This window comes from Amblyraja radiata, chromosome 20, assembly GCF_010909765.2.
Source record: "Amblyraja radiata isolate CabotCenter1 chromosome 20, sAmbRad1.1.pri, whole genome shotgun sequence".
Lineage (NCBI taxonomy): Eukaryota > Metazoa > Chordata > Chondrichthyes > Rajiformes > Rajidae > Amblyraja > Amblyraja radiata.
Window position 1 is genome coordinate 23,754,145 of NC_045975.1, and position 17,811 is coordinate 23,771,955.

Consider the following 17,811-nt stretch of genomic DNA (forward strand, 5'->3'; position numbering starts at 1 on the left):
ACAGACTCTTCGCCACAGTCCATGCCGAACGTCAATCACCCATTCACTCTAGTTCCATGTTATCCCAGTTTCACATTCTACACACTAGGGGCAACTGTACACAAGCCAATTAACCTATAAACTGTAATAGCCAGATTCAGGAGCAGCTTCTTCCCTACAACCATCAGGCCATTAAACATTACAAACTCCAAATAGGCTCCAAACTATATTAATTTGGGGGCATTATTTTTTACTTTGCACAACTATTGTCTATTTATTTGTCTGTTGTTTCATATATACTGAACTTTTTGTTTGTTCTTTATTATGGGTTTTACAGAGTAATATGTTTACATATCTGTTGTGCTACTACGTCAGAATCTCATTGTTCCATGTTGGGACAGATGACAATAAAACACTCTTAACACAGACATGGCTAAAGGGTGACCAAGGCTGGGAGCTCAACATCCAGGGATATTCAATATTCAGGAGGGATAGACAGAAAGGGAAAGGAGGTGGGGTAGCGTTGCTGGTTAGAGAGCAGATTAACGCAATAGAAAGGAAGGACATTAGCTTTGAGGATGTGGAATCGATATGGGTAGAGCTGCGAAACACTAAGGGGCAGAAAACGCTAGTGGGAGTTGTGTACAGGCCACCTAACAGTAGTAGTGGAGTTGGGGATGGCATCAAACAGGAAATTAGAAATGCGTGCAACAAAGGTAAAACAGTTATAATGGGTGACTTCAATCTACATATAGATTGGGTGAATCAAATTGGCAAGGGTGCTGAGGAAGAGGATTTCTTGGAATGTATGCGGGATAGTTTTCTAAACCAACATGTAGAGGAACCAACGAGAGAGCAGGCTATTCTAGACTGGGTATTGAGTAATGAGGAAGGGTTAGTTAGCAGTCTTGTTGTGCGTGGCCCCTTGGGCAAGAGTGACCATAATATGGTTGAGTTCTTCATTAGGATGGAGAGTGACATCGTTAATTCAGAAACAAGGGTCCTGAACTTAAAGAAAGGTAACTTTGAGGGTATGAGACGTGAATTGGCGATTGATTCTTAATGGGTTGACGGTGGATATGCAATGGAAGGCATTTAAAGACTGCATGGATGAACTACAACAATTGTTCATCCCAGTTTAGCAAAAAAATAAATCAGGGAAGGTAGTGCATCCGTGGATAACAAGGGAAATCAGGGATAGTATCAAAACAAAAGATGAAGCGTACAAATTAGCCAGAAAAAGCAGCCTACCAGAGGACTGGGAGAAATTCAGAGACCAGCAGAGGAGGACAAAGGGCTTAATTAGGAAAAGGAAAATAGATTATGAAAGAAAACTGGCAGGGAACATAAAAACTGACAGCAAAAGCTTTTATAGATAAGTGAAGAGAAAAAGATTAGTTAAAACAAATGTAGGTCCCTTGCAGTCAGAAACAGATGAATTGATCATGGGGAACAAGGACATGGCAGACCAATTGAATAACTACTTTGGTTCTGTCTTCACTAAGGAAGACATAAATAATCTGCCGGAAATAGCAGGGGACCGGGGGTCAAATGAGATGGAGGAACTGAGTGAAATCCAGGTTAGCCGGGAAGTGGTGTTAGGTAAATTGAATGGATTAAAGGCCGATAAATCCCCAGGGCCAGATAGGCTGCATCCTAGAGTACTTAAGGAAGTAGCCCCAGAAATAGTGGATGCATTAGTGATAATTTTTCAAAACTCTTTAGATTCTGGAGTAGTTCCTGAGGATTGGAGGGTAGCTAATGTAACACCACTTTTTAAAAAGGGAGGGAGAGAGAAAACGGGGAATTACAGACCAGTTAGTCTAACGTCGGTAGTGGGGAAACTGCTAGAATCAGTTATTAAAGATGGGATAGCAGCACATTTGGAAAGTGGTGAAATCATTGGCCAAAGTCAGCATGGATTTATGAAGGGTAAATCATGTCTGACGAATCTTATAGAATTTTTCGAGGATGTAACTAGTAGAGTGGATAAGGGAGAACCAGTGGATGTGTTATATCTGGACTTTCAGAAGGCTTTCGACAAGGTCCCACATAAGAGATTAGTATACAAACTTAAAGCATACGGTATTGGGGGTTCAGTATTGATGTGGATAGAGAACTGGCTGGCAGACAGGAAGCAAAGAGTAGGAGTAAACGGGTCCTTTTCACAATGGCAGGCAGTGACTAGTGGGGTACCACAAGGCTCAGTTCTGGGACCCCAGCTATTTACGATATATATTAATGATTTGGACGAGGGAATTGAATGCAACATCTCCAAGTTTGCGGATGACACGAAGCTGGGGGGCAGTGTTAGCTGTGAGAAGGATGCTAGGAGGCTGCAAGGTGACTTGGATAGGCTGGGTGAGTGGGCAAATGCATGGCAGATGCAGTATAATGTGGATAAATGTGAGGTTATCCACTTTGGTGGCAAAAACAGGAAAGTAGATTATTATCTGAATGGTGGCCGATTAGGAAAGGGGGAGATGCAACGAGACCTGGGTGTCATGGTACACCAGTCATTAAAAGTAGGCATGCAGGTGCAGCAGGCAGTGAAGAAGGCGAATGGTATGTTAGCATTCATAGCAAAAGGATTTGAGTATAGGAGCAGGGAGGTTCTACTGCAGTTGTACAGGGTCTTGGTGAGACCACATCTGGAGTATTGCGTACAGTTTTGGTCTCCTAATCTGAGGAAATACATTCTTGCCATAGAGGGAGTACAGAGAAGGTTCACCAGACTGATTCCTGGGATGTCAGGACTTTCATATGAAGAAAGACTGGATAGACTCGGTTTGTACTCGCTAGAATTTAGAAGATTGAGGGGGGATCTTATAGAAACGTACAAAATTCTTAAGGGGTTGGACAGGCTAGATGCAGGAAGATTGTTCCCGATGTTGGGGAAGTCCAGAACAAGGGGTCACAGTTTAAGGATAAAGGGGAAATCTTTTAGGACCGAGATGAGGAAAACTTTTTTCACACAGGTGAATCTGTGGAATTCTCTCCCGCAGAAGGTAGTTGAGGCCAGTTCATTGGCTATATTTAAGAGGGAGTTAGATGTGGCCCTTATGGCTAAAGGGATCAGGGGGTATGGAGAGAAGGCAGGTACAGGATACTGAGTTGGATGATCAGCCATGATCATATTGAATGGCGGTGCAGGCTCGAAGGGCCGAATGGCCTACTCCTGCACCTATTTTCTATGTTTCTATATGTTGACTCTTGATTTGAGGATATCAGCCAATTTAAGAGAAGCTAAATGTGCCAAAGCTGAATATATCAGGCAGATGGTATTCTCACATATGTTTCATGCAGAGGCCCAGATGGGGAATGTTTCTCTCTGTGGTCAGCTTGATAATCATGAGCTGACCTTTGCAAATGTCCAGTTGGAAAGCAATGGCTGTGTGAAAGCTTAATTCTGTGATGACCTTCACATCTAATGGAGGAATTGTTCACATTCAAGGCATGAATGCAGATCTTTTTGAACAGATGGCACAGCTCTGTCTCATCCTCTTGTGAAACAAGGTGGCAAAGATGGTTTATTTTCTGATCTGGCCAGTTTTGTGCCGTAGTCTGTGAACATAGATTACCAAATGGTGCAAAAACATCTCGGGTGTCAGTGCAGTCTCGTATCTTTGCCTTCTTGTGAATTTGATCAGTCACATTGAGTTGATGTTATTTTATTAGCAAAAATCATGTCTCTAAATATAAATAACACAAGAAAAGTAATAACTGAACAACTGTCTCACGAGAGGAAAAGATTGGGTACCCGCATCGGGTAGTCTCTCAGTCGCTTGCCCAGAGTGGGAGAATCGAGAATCGGAGGACATAGGTTTAAGGTGAAGGGGGAAAGATTTTTTAGGAATCTGAAGGGTAAATTTTTCACTTTGGTGGGTGTATGGAATGAGTGGACGGAGGAGGTAGTTGTGACTGGGACTATTGGAACTTTTAAGAAGCACTTCGACAGGTACATGGATAGGTTTATAGGGATATGGGCCACACGCATGAAGTGGATCTAGTGTAGATGGGACATGTTGGTCGGTGTGCTGAAGGGCCTGTACCACGCTGTATGACTCTATACCCTACAACTGTAGTTCTCCAATTATTACAATGTGAGTACGACACAGGAACTAAGAATAGAAGTTTGACTAAGTTTATACATTTCTACAGGGTATTGCTATTGGGAATGTTGACTTGCTATTCAAGATTTTACATATGCTTTTGAATATGTAAAATCGGAGATATATTTAAAGTGACAAATAGGGGTAAAGAGAGAGAAAGTTTTCCCACTGGCAGGAACCTTAAAATTAAAGCTGATGCATTCAAGAACAATTTGGAAACGTTGGGGTAGCATGCTCACTCGGCGGTAGAGTTGTTGCCTTACAATGCCAGAGACCCGAGTTTGATCCTGACTACAGGTACTATCTGTACAATGTTTCTACATTCTCCCCGTGACCTGCGTGGGTTTTCCCCGGGTGCTCCGGTTTCCTCCCACACTCCAAAGACGGACAGGTTTGTAGGTTAATTGTCCTCCAGAGATGTTGCCTCACCTGCTGAGTTACTCGATCCCTCTGTGTCCGATCCGGCTGGTTGGCGTGGACTTGTTGGGCTAAAGGGCCTGTTTCCGCGCTGTGTCTCCAAGCTAAACGAAAGGACAGTAAATATCTTCACACAAAGGGTAGTGTATAGCAGGCGGCAGAGTGATGTAGCTGCCACAATCCCAGCAGCCCAGATTCCATACTGACCTCTGGACTGCCTGCATCGTGCTTGCACATTCCCCTGGTGATCATACGGTTTCCTCTGGGTGACATCAGTCTCCTTGCATAGCCCAAATCTTGGTAGGTTAATTGACCACTAGAGGGCAGCAATTGATGGATTCTGGAGTTGAAGGGAATAGATCAAAAGAACAGGCCATTCGGCCCACAATGTCTGTGTTGAACATTGAGTAACCTGGTGGGGACGGTGCAACGGGAGCCTCGCTGTCGCCAGGCGACTGACGCACTCGCTGATGGGACAATGCAGGTATAGTGGTGGTGCTGCGTCCACATCCGACACCCTGAGACCTGGCTTTGTGGCAGGTGCTGCAGACCCGTGCCCAATGCAACGCTCTTCAAGAGTGCTCGCTCCTCCACCACCTTTCCGCCACCCAATGCTGTACTGCTTGCCGCCCACCAACCTAACGGATGCCTCAGTCTTCTATAACCGGAATCCGTTATACGGAGGTCCGTAATTGCGAAGGTTTACTCTACTCATTCCTGCCTATCAAAATGTAAAGAGTCTGCTCAGTGATAAATTTGCTCCTCATTTCCAAACACTGATCTCGACAAGGATCCAAGATGGTGTCCAAGCCAGATGACTCATTGGGTGCTAGTCACAGAGTGGATCTGCAATCACGCGTTACAATGGCTTTTTCGCTGCCTGGTTAGCACGCAACAAAAGCTTTTCACTGTATCTCGGTACATTTGACAATAAACTAAACTCAAACAGTCTTCACTCATTCATGTCCATCAATGCTTTGTTCATATTTGTGATTTCCATTCAGCCCTTTGGTTATATACTCCTCGCTTGCAGGGTCAGCAACCTTATGCTGTGAGTCACAATCTCCTCCATAAAAGTGGCCAAGAAAATAAAAGCCATCAATTTTCAATAGCAGCAAGAAATTCAAGGCTTGCCACCAATTGACTTTTCCTCACTCTCGACTCGCTCAGGGCAAATGCTATCATGCACATCATCAGCGCTGCATTCAACTTTCATCCCCACTTTAAACTTGCATTATCTCAACAGCAGCCAATTTATATGTGCTTTGGGACTTTTAATGCAGAAAAATGTGGCATTTTGTTTCATCAAAGCAAAACGAAAATATTGATGCTGAGCCCAAGAATGGGATAATCGAAAAGATGATATGGTGTTAAAGAGATTCAAGGATAGGAGTGGTTGCTGTACTAATGGACTCATACTGATGAGGGGGACCTCATTAAAACTTACTGAACAGTGAAAGGCATGGATAGAGTAGATGCGGAGAGGATGTTTTCACTAGTTGGAAAGTCTAGAGCCAGAGGGTAGGGTCTCAGAATCAGCCTCGGCCAGGGGGTGGTGAATCTGTGGAATTCATTGCCTCAAACGGCAGCGGAGGCCAAGTCATTGGGTATTTTTAATGCAGAGTTTGACAGATACTTGATCAGTAAGGGCATTACGGGTTACAGGGAGAAGGCAGGAGAATGGGGTTGCGAGGGAAAGATAGATCAGCCATGATTGATTGGTGAAGTAGACTTGATGGACTGAATTGCCTACTCCTGCTTCAATGATTTATGAACTTATGGCTTTGGAGTCTGGAAAGGTACTTGAATAGTTTCTTCCCAACAACCATCAGGCTCTTGAACACTACTCAACACTAAACACTTATGAGCTTCTGTGGACTGTCTTTGGTTGTACCAAGGAATTTGAGTTGTTTTGCCCTAGTATTGGGGTTATTAATTAATTGGTTTTATTTTAAATTATTTTATCTATGAGTATTGGGTTTACAGGACTGTTATGTTGCTGCAAATAGGAATTTTATTGTTCTGTTGTCGGTACATATGACAATTAAACACTCCTGACTGTGACTCCAGGGAGGTCATTCCAAAGCCAAGTTCAAGATTGAAGGGAAATTTAATCTAAACCAAATTTCAGCAACCTATTTTATGTCTTATTTTCCATCCAATTTGCCTGCTGTTTCTTCCTTTCTAGCATATATGAGATTTCAGACAGAAACTAATTACTAATTCCCACCAAAACATTTCATTGTTTTGCTCTTTTTTTTGGCACCACAAAATCAACCAGTCTACTAGCATCTCTTCCCACATTGTTCACGCTTCTCATTGTAGGCCCTGTAAATCCTACTTTGCGCCAGGGCTTACAACAGTTACAGCTTTGTTCTCAGGAGCTGTTCTTACCAATTTCTCTTGCATCCCTTGAAAAGCCCCGTCAAATCTTTCTAATCTTTCTTCTTGAATATTTCTTGTTACTTTTACATCAGGAATGCAATTCTTTGCCTTCATCTTGGTCGGTGATTCCTATAGCTCCTTCTGCTTCCTCAACATCACATATTATTTGACCGTGTTGCCCCTTTTAAGACAATAAGGGCAGCACAGTGGCGCAGCGGTAGAGTTGCTGCCATACAGCACTAGAGACCTGGGATACTCCAACACTTTTTGTCTTTCGTAGCGTTGGAATTTCTTTTGGGTTGTATTGATGAAATCTCAACACTGGATCATATATATACCAGGAACTGGCAATTTGTGTTTACAAAAAAAGACACAGAGGGATCGAGTAACTCAGCAGGTGAGGCAACATCTCTGGAGGACATGAATAGGTGATGTTTTAGTTCAAGGCCCTTCTTCAAGCTCGTAAAATGGGATTATACCTAGCATCCTAGGTGGTCTGAGAAGATGACGGTGATAGGTCTTTAACTTGAACGTTCACAAACCTGATAATAATGTTGCTACATTAGCATTCGAGTAATGTATGATGGACAGACATGGATCACATAAATCACACTCTACTGGGATTAATTACAAGCAAATGGTTTCTTCACATTTTCAGGTGATGCTATCAATTTCAAGATTTATGTTAGATAAAGCATGAGTGGCTAAAGATAACTGTGCAAAGAAGAACCAAATATATAAAGTGAGACAGCACAGTGATACAGCTGGTAGAGCCACTGGCTCACAGTGCCAGGGACCCTGGTTCGATCCTTGCACGCCTCCCTGTGGACTTTGCACGTTCTCCCTGTTTAGCACGTTGGTTTCCTCCGCTTGCATCCCACATCCCAAAGATGTACGGGTTTGTAGATTAACTGGCCTCAGTAAATTGCCCCATCGAGTGTAGGGATTGAATGTGAAAGTGGCATAACGTAAAAGTGTGAATGGGAGATCAATGATCGGCCTGGACTAAGTGGGCTGAAGGGCCTGTTTCCATGTTGTATCTCTAAACTAAGTTATGGCAAGGTATTGATCAAATAATAATAATGAATATATACAAGTCAGAATGCATTAAAAAAAATACACAAAGTGCTGGAGTAACTCAACAGATCAGGCAGCATCGCTGGAGAACACAAATAGGTGACGGTTTGGGTCAGGACTCTTCTTCATTCTTCAGGATGCATAAAGCTGGGAGAGACCTGGATGTCATATTGTTTCAATGCATTTGCCACCTGTATCTTTGTTACAGATCAGATTGTTGTGATGAGATTTGGGATGTGGGATGGCCACTATAGAGTCATACAACGTGGAAATTGGCTCTCCAACCCAACGCATCCATGCCAATAAATATGCCCCATCTAAGCGAGACCCTCGGACTAAATTTAATTGGACTTTACAGGTCCTTGTCTGTAATCATGTATAGTATTTTAGCTGACTGAATAGCATAGAAATGTAGAAAACATAGAAAATTAGATGCAGGAGTAGGTCATTCGGCCCTTCGAACCAGCACCACCGTTCAATATGATCATGGCTGATCATCTAAAATCAGTACCCCGTTCGTGCTTTTTTCCCTTATCTCTTGATTCCTTCAACCCTAAGAGCTAAATCTAACTCTCTCTTGAAAACATCCAGTGAATCGGCCTCCACTGACTTCTGTGGCAGAGAATTCCACAGATTCACAACTCTGGGTAAAAAAGATTTTCCTTATCTCATTCCTAAATGGCCTACCCCTTATTCTTAAACTGTGACCTCTGTCCTGGACACCCCCACCATCGGGAACATTTTTCCTGCATCTAGCCTGTCCAATCCTTTAAGAATTTTCTATAAGATATCCTCTCATCCTTCTAAATTCCAGTCATGTCTAGTCTTTCAGCTGACTGGTTGGCACGCAACAAAAATTTTCACGATACCTTGGTACATGGGAAAACAGACCAAACTAAACTAATAAACTAAACTAAGCTAAACTATTGAAGTCATTTATTGAGTTGCTATTGTTCACCCTAAAGTCAATTTATTCTGAATGTACAGACCTTGGTTTTGAAAATACTCCTAATTATCAATTTCAAGTTACATTCCATGTAGCCTCAGACTGTGTGCAATATTTTCCATCTTTCTGCTAATTGATAGTTTTAACATAGCAAATATTTTGATAGGAATAATTAATGTTAAAATTGCCCAAAGAACATGGAATGAGTTTCAGGAGTTTAATCCGAATTCCTGGACCATAGGACTCCAGTATCAAGTCAACCACAGGTTCTCATGAAAAGAGAATTCTAATGATTTATTACATTCATTAATTTTTAACTGGACTGGTACTTCTTTTCGACAAACAATCAGTTTAAACACTGTGTAATGATGCAGCTCTCGGCCATCCATTGTACTTCATTATTCTCAGTAATACAGTAAATGTCCAATCTCAATGCAGTGCTTTCGGAGATATATTTTTCAAAGAGCATGACTAAAATCTAAAAGCAGCAGAGTTTTGAGTTGGTAATTTGCCATTTATTTCTAAGGCATCAAGATGTAAAAGTGGTTTGCCTTTGATCCATCCAGTTATATTCAATCCGAATTGTTTTAAAGGTTACTCATGCCCATGAGAGCCACAACTTCAAGTAACTACAAGATTGAATGTGACACTCCTACTCAAGTGGCAAAAGAATTTGGGGATCAATGCACAATAATTAACAATCAATTAGAATCATAGTCATACAACACGGAAGCTGGCCCTTCAGCCCAACTCGTCCATGCCCACAAAGATGCCCCCTGTAGATAGATGCCAGCAGTTGGCAATAATACCAACCAATAATCTTCAGGAAGAGCAGATTCTGTGGGGGGAAATGGACAGTCAGCATTTCAAGTCCAGATCCCTTATCTGCACTCAATTTCCTCCACAGATGCTTCTCGACCTAATGAGTTAGTTCCTCCAGCAGTTTGTTTCAATGGTTCAATGGTGCTTTTATTGTCACGTGGACGAAGTGTTAACAGTGAAATTCTTTTTCTTACAAACAGTCCAGTAGAATATTGCCATACCCAATCCTGAATTAGCATGTGTACAAAAATAGTCTACTAAGCTTGCATGCAAGAGGCTCCATGTGTTTAGCGCCATTTTCAAAGTCCATGCTCCAGTTCTTATGAGCGGTGCCTGTTCCAGGCGAATCCCAGGCTATTGTTGGCCTCCAGCTATCGCCTTCCTTGGACACCACGTCCCTCACCTGTCCACCTTTGTTCTCCGAGATGCGCGGTAGGCCAAACTCTGGGTCCCTTTCCTCTCGTACCAGCCTCGCTCCTCGCCCGTCATCATCATCACCGGCTACCTCCTCCCAGTCTCTGGTCTTTGGGGACTGAGCAGGGACTGGCTCGGTGGTCTCCCCCTTCCAGGCCGGTGGTTTGCCTGGTGCAAGGAGCAGGGAACCGGCTCCCCCTGCAGCCACGACCCGAGTCCTGAGCTTGGCCGCTCAACGGTCGTGGCCTCTTGCTCCATGTTTCCAATTGTCATTAATAAGTATTTTTCAGTGTTAAATGTGTCGCTTCATCACAACTGCAACTCAGCAGGTGAATTTTTAGAGCTGTGATCACGGCTTTTGCTCTGCATTGTGTTACATAGTCTAGTTTTGCAGAGTTCTATACCTTGTTCGAAACCATGCCTCTTTCCAATAATCAAAAAGCACATTTTAATACATGAGCCAAGAAACATAATTATGCCCATTTTGAAATTGCTACAAGGGGGCTATATTTTTCACAAAAGCTAAATCGGATGTTGGTACTGATAATAGATTATTATCAGCACCAAATAGCGTGATCTGCAAAAGACACAGTGAAAAGCTTTTGTTTGCATGCTATTCAATCAAATCATACTGTACATGAATATACTCAAGCCAAACTCAAAAAACAATAGGGAGAGTGAGGAGAAAAATACCAAAATGCAGAATATGTTTTTTCAGCATTGTAGTGTGAAAGTTCAAGAGAAAATGTCTAATGGCCACGCTGAGGTAGATTGGAAAATCGGGACAGTACCCTAGCTTATGAGAGACTGTTAACCAAGGGGAAGAAACTGTTCATGAGCCTGCTGGTGCGCGCTTTCAAACTTCTGTACCTTCGTCCGATGGGAACAGGGAGAAGGTGGAATGACCAGGGTGGAAACGATTCTTGATTAGGCTGGCTTTCCTGAAGATGGTGTCAATGGTGGGGAGTCTGGTTTGGAATCAACATAATTAAAACTCTCATCTTGACCACTTCCTGTTTGCACTGTGTTTTGATTTTAGAAAAAACGCTACCACATATGGCTGTGATTTTTTGGTAAACTTACTCAGAGTCCTCCTCCGCTGCGCAGGCCCCGAGGATTTTTTCCCATCGATGAAAAATAAAAGACTTATTAGTGTTTAAAAAATCTTGAGATTCTCTCTTCTGTCAATCACCGTGAAAACCACGCCCCTTCCAGTGGGAGGGGGGAGGGACTGTAAAACACGGAAGTGTGGGCGTGGCTCAGTCTGTCTGCAAGATGGTGAGGGAGAGGTCACGACTTTCTGTCTGAGCTGGGAAACTACAGAACACTGTGAGTATGCCATGTACTTGAATAAATGATTTGTTAGCCCTTAATGAAAATGAAATGAGTTGTTTGGCCTGCCCTGTGCTTGAAACAGCAATGGCTATGGAAATGACGTGAAAATGCAATGAGCTGTTTAGCTTGAGCCTGCCATGTGCTTGAAACTGCAATGGCAATGGAAATGTAGTGAAAACGCAATGAGCTGTTTGGTTTGAGCCTGTCCTGTGCTTGAAAGTGCAATGGCAATGGAAATGAAGTGAAAATACAATCAGCTGTTTGGCTTGAGCCTGCCCTGTACTTGAAAGTGCAATGGCAATGGAAGTGAAGTGAAAATGCAATCAGCTGTTTGGCTTGGCCTGCCCTGTGCTTGAAACTGCAACGGCAATGGAAGTGAAATGAAAATGCAATGAGCTATTCGGCCTGCCCTGTGCTTGAAATTGCAATGCAATTGGAAATGAAATGAAATGAGTTGTTTGGCCTGCCTGAAACCACTAATTTCGGCCCACAAGGCCCCTGTTAGCTGAGAAACCAGTCCCTTTTGCCCAAAATGCCCGTATTAGCCCAGGAGGGGCGTTTTGGCCCAAAAGGCTCGTGCCAGGCCAGGAAAAGTCCCAAAAAAGTGCCTTTCACGGAGATTTCACTCAGATTTTTTTTTACAAAGCCCCTTCGGCCCATCAGGCCTGTACTAGCCCAGGAATCCCTTCGGCCCATCAGTAAGTATTCCCCCTGCAAGTATTAAACCTCACCCCAGTATTTTGATCCCTCCCTTCATTTGTTCCCTGTGGGATCCAGGCCAGGATAGACTTTTCACCTTCATTGCTGTGATGTGCAGAAAAATATGAAAAATGTCTAAAATTGATTCTCCACCCTCTCCCCCTTCTCTCTCTCACAGAGTCTCTCACCTGGTTTGGGCAGAATTTCTGGCAGAATCCATTCGGCCCACAATGTCCATACTAGCCCTCTGGAAACCAGTCCCTTCAGCCCACAACACCCATACTAGCGCTCCAGAAAGCCCCCCCCCCCCCCCCCCCCCCCCACTGGCCAGCAATATTGGAATTGGTGGAGAGGTGGAATATTGCGTTGGGGGACCAGCCCTCCCGTGTGAACATGGGACCCAACGGGTCCCACTTAGTCTAGTCATCAATATAAACACTGTTAAACTGATAGAACCTCACTTTAAGAAATCTTTATTATGCCTTTCATCCAATTAGAATTGTGAGAGGCACAAACTGCTGAGGGAAATGAGGAAAAACACGAGAAGCATGGAGAAACGTAAGTGGGAAGGGAGGAACTGAGACACAGGGAGAGTAATCATTGGACTGGAAGGGGTTAAATGGTGCAGTGTCAGGTTATGGAGTCTCTCAGACTAAGGAGTACCCATTGGGCCACTGTCACACAGATCACTGAAGCCACAGATCACAGGAAAAAGCTGCAGTTATCATCAGAATCCCCTGTCTGCAAAAGAGCAGCATTTATAAATCAATATAGAAGAGTCAGTGAAAATAAAATTGATGTTCCTGCAGAAATCCTTCAGTTCACTTGTGCTTCCTGAGCCCTGCATGCTTTGCTTTTCATTTATTATGTGCGACATGTGAAGGTCATGGAGTTGTACCGTATGAAAACAGGACGTTCGGCCAAACTTACCCTCGCCGACCAACATGACCTATCTACACTAGACCCACCTGCCTGCGTTTGGCCCATATCCCTCTAAACTCTATCCTATCCATGTACCTATGGAAATGTTTTTTAAACATTGTGATAGTACCTGCCTCAACTACCTCCTCCTGCAGCTCGTTCCATATACCTACCACCTTTTGTGCAAAGAAAAGTTAATCCTCAGGCTCTTATTAAATCTTTCCACCCTCACCTTAAACCTATGTCCTCTGGTTCTTGATTCTCCTCCTCTGGGTAAAAGACTTGGTGCATTTAGCCCATCTGTTCCTTTCATGATCTTATACACCACTGTAAGATCACCCCTCGTCCTCTTGTACTCCGAATGAAGTCTTAGCCTGCTCAATCTCTCCCTATAGCTTGGACCCTCGAGTCCTGCAACATCCTTGTAAATCTTCTCTGCCCCCTTTCCTGCTTAACAGCATCTTTCCTACAACAGGTGAGCAAAACTGAACACAATACTCTAAATGCGGCCTCACCAATGTCTTGTACCTACTGCAACATGACCCCCCAACTTCTATACAATGACTGATGAAGATCAATGTGCCAAAGCCTTGTTGACCACCAAATCTGCCTGTGACCCAACTTCCAAGGAATTATGTATGGTCATGGGTTGTGACAATTTGATTTAATTTCTGTAGATGATTATATTTTCACGAGACTGAAAGAACATTGGATGAATTTCTCAACAGGCTGTAAACTGGGCAACAAAATAAGTGTAAAATGCTTTCTATGATAAATTAACATTTAAAAACCAAGTACAGATTATTTTATTCTAATCTAATTCCTAATTATTTAAACATTCATATTTTTCATTTTTACATTTTACAATCAATTCATTTCAGATTCAATTATTTTTATCAGCAAACTCCATTAACCGAACTTTGTTATTTGCTACCAGAATTATGCGGCAATATTTTGAAACATTATGAACATATTGTGAGTGATGAAGTCTTCTTGTAAAACAGTATATGTACTGTAATGATGTGAATGTATGCCATGTATATCTGAAGTCTGGCTGGTACATACCACTGAGCTGTTGGGACTGTGGTCTGCATTGGAGCAATCTTTTGTTCTGTTAGAAAATAAACTTTGTTGTAGAAGAAGAAAAGTGAAAGTGGGAAATGTTATTTCTTTGTCTTTCTCTGAGTTCCCAGAGGTCACGATTGGCTATTTCTCTGTTCCCCTCTTCAAAAGCACTCTAAAGTTGTTTGCAAGCACTACCTTCCTATGGTGTTATACTTGGTTGATATGTGTGGGGCCCAGGATTAGTCACTGATATTCACTACCCCTCTGCCTGATTCTCCCACTGAAGGCACTAAATCATGGCTCAAATTAAATCTGGCATCTCTGCTGATCAGCAAGCATTGTCAAAGAGGGAGCAGGTGTCTGGAGATAACCAGTCTGAGGAGGGTCTCAACCCAAAACGTTAATTATCCATTTTCTCCAGAGATGCTGCCTGACCAGCTGAGTTACTCCAGCACTTTATGTCCACCTTAGATGCATTTCATATGGAAATACCTCAAGAGAATTGCTGCATTTTTGCAAATCAGCAGATGATTTGTGCAAAAGGACACAAAGTGCTGGAGTAACTCAGCGGGCCAGGCAGCATCTCTGGAGAACATAGATAGATGACATTTTGGGTCGGGACCTTTCTTCAGTCTGACACATAACATGCAGTTACGTTTGTATTATTATGCAGCTTTGTTTTGACTTCATACGGTGGGAAGAACTGTAGATTATGTTGCGACATATAAGAAAGACTGTAAAGATAGCTTTGGTCTGGTAAATTGACTCTTCCAAAGTCGCCAATTAGGTCGCCCAAGTGGGACAGCCCATTTAGTTTTCCGTGGGAGTTTTATTTAGCTTGACAGTTTCCAATTGGAAAATTATATTTTGATTCCAAAGATACGATTGCATAAAGATTGTTCAATCAAATTAAAGTTTTACAAAATGTCTATGTTATAGGAATTAGACAGCAGTGTTAATTTATCGTTGACAGTGGAGCACATATTCACCAGTTGCCCAAAACACCAGCCACCGAATGGTGAACAAGGTCTGATTGACCTGGACGATGACACGTTGGCCTGGCTCGCCTCAACGGAGCTGCAGGTCTAAAAGACATACGACAGAAGAAGAAGAAGCAGTGTTAATGTGCTAACATGGTGTCAGAACAGTTGCTCGATTAATGTCCCAGGGTACAAAAAGCTGGAGATGTGCATTCTGTTCACACAGAACTCTGAGAATTAATATGCTTCTCGTGAAGCAGTGTGAAATTCTCTAAAGAATTGTTCTTTCAGAAGGGAATTTACAGAATTAATCCAAGCAAATAGTGCATAGTAACAAGGATTTAAAACAAAGCATAGGGAGAAGTATCAGGAGTTAAGATGAAATTGAACCAAAAAATAACCGAATCAGGAGTAAGGACAGTGAGTCAAACACCGTCAATGATTTAAGAGCTGATGATTGCATGCATCGGCACAGAATGAGATTGAGGGGCATGATTGCTAGCCAGACATGTGGGGAGGAGAACAATCAGGAAGGTTTATTGGGCCAACCAACTTTTCACCCTCTGCCCCATGACCTCCTCGGCCCTTTATAATAGGTTGCATTCAATACCATTCTTTGACAAAGGTGCTGTGGAATACTGATTAACTAGTCATTTCACACTGGCAAGTCACTTCAGCAATAGAGATGCCAGTTTGTGATGAATGCTTGACACAAACTTTCGAGCAAAAATACTTCTGAAAGATTTCATAGAGAACATACAATAAGACTTAAAGTGATCTCTGAGACTCTAATACTACCATGCATTTCTTAACATCAATGTGCACATAGTTAATTGTCAATGGAAAAATATTTAAATGAAGTGATCCTGTGCTCAGGTAGGAACTGGAATTAGGAAAGCATGGCTTTGTGCCATTTCTGTGAATGTTTACAAAGCAGCATAACATTCAATACCAATGTGCCACCATTGTTTTAGGTCAGGACCCTTCTCCAGAGATGCTGCCTGATCCACTGAGTTACTCCAGCACTTTGTGGGGTTTTTTTGTCAACCAGCATCTGTAGTTTGTTGTGTCATCATGAACCATGTATTTGTGATTTGGGGTCTCAGCCTATCTACCATGACCATAATTTAGAGAGAAGTACAACATGAAAATAGGCTCTTCGGCCCACCGAGTCCAGACCGACCATCAATTACCCATTTACTCTAGTTATATGTAATCCCACTTTCACATCCTGCACATTAGGGGCAATTTACAAAGACAATTAACCTACAAACCCGCACATGTTTGGAATGTGGGAGGAAACCGGAGCACCCGGAGGAACTCCATGTGGTCACAGGGAGAACATATTTAATCACGGAATCTATAACTCAAAGAAATGAGGAACTATATCTTAATTATCACATTTGTTACAATTTATCCACTCAATTTTGGGCCAATTGTGAAGCAGCTAATATATTTCTCTGTAATAATTTTATGTCTCCCATTTTCCTGTCTATTTTATAGGGGAAACGACACAAGAGTTCTTTGGAGGCAGTCACCACACCAGACTCCAATCGAGGCCGCATCGAGAAGAAAGCCATCAAGTAGGTGCCATGGTCAGGAAATGAGAGAGGTTTGGAAAGGTTAAGACTTGAAGCCACCATCTTTTCTCAAAGTAAAGCTGTTGCATTGACTTCGCTCTGACGAAAGTGGTAAAGCAATAACTGATTAGTACTCCTGAGTTTGGTGTAAATATTTCATCTCTGTAAGCTGCCACACATGGCCATCTTTGTTGTATGAAATAATTTGGTATAGCGGCAAAATTATCCCTTTCCTTACAAAGGCTTGGTCTGGTTAGATATGTTGGAAGATCCGCTACACAATCTTTATGTCGTCCCGGAAAATGTTAATTTGTTCTTTGTTTATGAACTGAGTATATATTTCTATTTGAGAACAAAGGTTCAGCACTATGCTCCTCTGCAGAAATAATGGTGACCATTTTCTCCTGCAGCCTGCTTTAAAGGAAGAATTTACAGAAGAAATATGAGAATAAACCATATTGTTTGATATCCTTGTAGCAGCAGGAATCTTCTGCACAATTGATGTTGTCTGAAATTATGATTTTGTTCTTTCAGATTTAAAGCATTTATCACAGCGTTGAGCATATAATGTTAATCTACCTTATTTCCCCCTTCTGCAAGCAACAACATCTGAAAGTGTTGCCAGCAATTTTGATGGAGATAAATATTACTCTAACCTGTTAGAAATGCTGAGGTTCTTTTCATTGTGTTTAGCATGAAAGTAATTATACCTGAGGTCATGACACAGCCCAGATTCAATTCCTTCCCTTGTTATCTTGCTGTTGAATGCCTATAAATCGCACTGAATGGTTTCATTGATTTCAGCTTAGAGTATGTGCAAGTTTTACTATGATCTATCCAAGCGGGTTGTAAATTGAGATATTTTAACGTGTTAAATCTCATTATCTCTTTTTCCTTTTCCTCCAGTTTAGCACCGTCTCATTCTTTGTCATCTCATAGGTGGAATTAATAATAGATTTATGTAATACAACCATGATATAGGACCCAATAGTTGATTGGATTAATGTGGTTTACTTTAGTATTCTCGCTGTGTTAGTTCATATTTAAATTACAATGGCATGGAGCAGTCCAGCAGAACT

The 17,811-nt window shown here is 42.2% G+C and overlaps 1 protein-coding gene across 2 annotated transcripts in view; it reads left to right on the forward strand.

Annotated features, from left to right (window-relative positions):
• The window catches only part of syt7 (synaptotagmin 7), a 403,875-nt gene that overhangs the window by 290,325 nt on the left and 95,739 nt on the right, over positions 1 to 17,811 (forward strand). For both annotated transcript variants that reach the window (XM_033039047.1, XM_033039046.1), the window contains exon 3: positions 16,656 to 16,735. In XM_033039047.1, the coding sequence (XP_032894938.1) occupies positions 16,656 to 16,735 (80 nt within the window). The remainder of the gene's footprint in view (positions 1 to 16,655; positions 16,736 to 17,811) is intronic.